Raw genomic sequence first — 1,994 nt, forward strand, 5'->3', positions numbered from 1 at the left:
CCCATCCTATGGGGTCTGGGCACTCTGTGGGATTCAGCAACCTTCACTGGGTGACGGGCACCCTATGGGATCTGAGTACCCCATGCATAGCAATGAGCACCCTACAGGGTCAGGACCCATTATAGGGTCCCAGGCACCCCACAGCAGGACCATAGGCACCCTCATAGGTCCTGGCCACCCCACAGCAGGACCACGGGCACCCTACGAGTCCCGGCCACCCCACAGTGAGACAATGGGCACCCCATGAGTCCTGAGCACCCCATAGCAGAATGATGAGCACCTGGTGGGTCCCAGCCACCCCACAGTGGGACGATGGGCACTCCACAGGTCCTGGGCACCCCACAGTGGGATGACAGATACCCTACATGATGGGCATCCCATGGGTCCTGGCCACTTTGCTGCAGGACCATGGCCACCCTATGGGTCCTGGGTACCCCACAGTGGGACAACAGGCACTCCATGGGTCCTGGGCACCCACAGCAGGATGATGGGCACCCCACAAATCCTGGGCAGCCACAGCAGGATGATGGGGACCCTATGGGTCCTGGGCACCCCACAATGAGGCAATGGGCACCTAATGGGTCTAGACACTCTACAATGGGATGATGGGCACCTGATGGGTCCCAGCCATCCCACTATGGGACGATGGGCCTCGCATGAGTCCTGGGCACTGCATGACAGGATGATGGGCACCCCACAACTCCTGGGCACCTATAGCAGGATGACAGGCACCCTAGGGGTCCCAGCCACCCTGCTGAAGGACCACGGGGACCCTATGGGTTCTGGGCACCCCACAGCGGGCCCCCCATGGGTCTTGACCATGCGACAGCAGGATGCCAGGCACCCTGTGGGTCCTGGTTGCCCCTCACCACGATGCCCTCCACGTCCCACCCACCCCCCAGTGCCGCAGGGTGCCCCTTACCATCTGTGCCCGCAGGTACATCTGTGCCTGGCTGGCGGTGAGGGCGGGCGAGGCGGCATTGCCCAGCAGCACCGCCTGCTGCGCGATGCCCGAGGCGCCGGGGCCCACGCTCTGCGCCCGGTTCAGCAGCTGTGCCGCCGCCGGCGACGTCGCCAGGTTGATCTGGAATGGGGCGTCAGGACAAGGTCAGGGTGCTGGCACAGGTGGGTGCCGCCGTGCCAGGTGCCCATGGGCCGGGGGACTGACCGTGGGCTGCTGTGCCGGGGCGGGCTGGGCGCCGTTGCCCGCCGAGGAGCCGCTCTGCCGGTTCGCCGCCAAGCTCGCCTTGGGGAGAAGCGAAACGGTGAGGGGGGCGTGCCAACCCTGAGCACCCAGGGGTGCCCCCGGGGCGGCCCTACCTGCTGGACGGCTGCCAGGCTCTGGAGCTGGGCGCTGGTGAGGTGCTGCTGCTGCAGGGCAGCCGTCTGCAGCATGAGGTGCTGCTGCTGCGCCGCGTACATCTGCTGCAGGTACTGCGCCGCCGTGTTGGGCTGCCGGTGCAGCGCCTGCTGGATCACCTGTGGCGGGGGGCAAACGTGGCCCTGGGCAGCGCCACGAGCCACCCGGGACCCTCCCGGCCACCCGCGGGCCCCCCCCGGCCGTACCTGCACGGTCTGGCGGTCGGGGATGCCGCTGTACACGGAGATCTGGGGCCCGGGCGGGCGCGTGGCCGCGGTGCTGGCGGCGGCCGGGGCGCTGCCCCCGGAGCTGCTGGCAGGGGCCGGCGCCGGGAGCTGCTCGTTCTCCATGGCGGGACCGGGGCGGGGGAAGCGCGGGTCAGGCTAGAGCTGGGGGGGAAAGGGGGGAGAGGGGCACCCTGCAGCACCCTGGGGCTGGGCTACCGGGGGGAGAGGGGCACCCCGCAAAAGCCCGTGGCCAGGTGAGGGCCAGGATGGAGGAGGAGGAGGAGGGTGGGATGGAGGAAGAACAGCAGGAGGCCCCCCATGGTTCATCCTCCTGGGAAAACACCCTGGAAGGTAGGGAGTGGGAGGATGGACAGAAGGAGGGATGGACAGGACAGAGGGAAGAGAGA

General features: G+C 68.0%; 1 protein-coding gene across 1 annotated transcript; it reads right to left on the reverse strand.

The window, feature by feature from the left end:
- Positions 1-922: 922 nt before the first annotated feature.
- LOC113941499 (polyhomeotic-like protein 2) lies at positions 923-1,750 on the reverse strand (the record flags this gene model as incomplete). The annotated part of the gene is made up of 4 exons (XM_027632651.1): positions 1,567-1,750; positions 1,321-1,479; positions 1,169-1,246; positions 923-1,084 (listed from the first exon to the last, which is right to left on the reverse strand). Coding segments are annotated over exons 1-4 (543 nt in total), but the record flags the coding sequence as incomplete, so codon positions are not given.
- Positions 1,751-1,994: the final 244 nt, after the last annotated feature.

Source organism: Corapipo altera, unplaced genomic scaffold, assembly GCF_003945725.1.
Source record: "Corapipo altera isolate COAL_440 unplaced genomic scaffold, ASM394572v1 60551, whole genome shotgun sequence".
NCBI lineage: Eukaryota > Metazoa > Chordata > Aves > Passeriformes > Pipridae > Corapipo > Corapipo altera.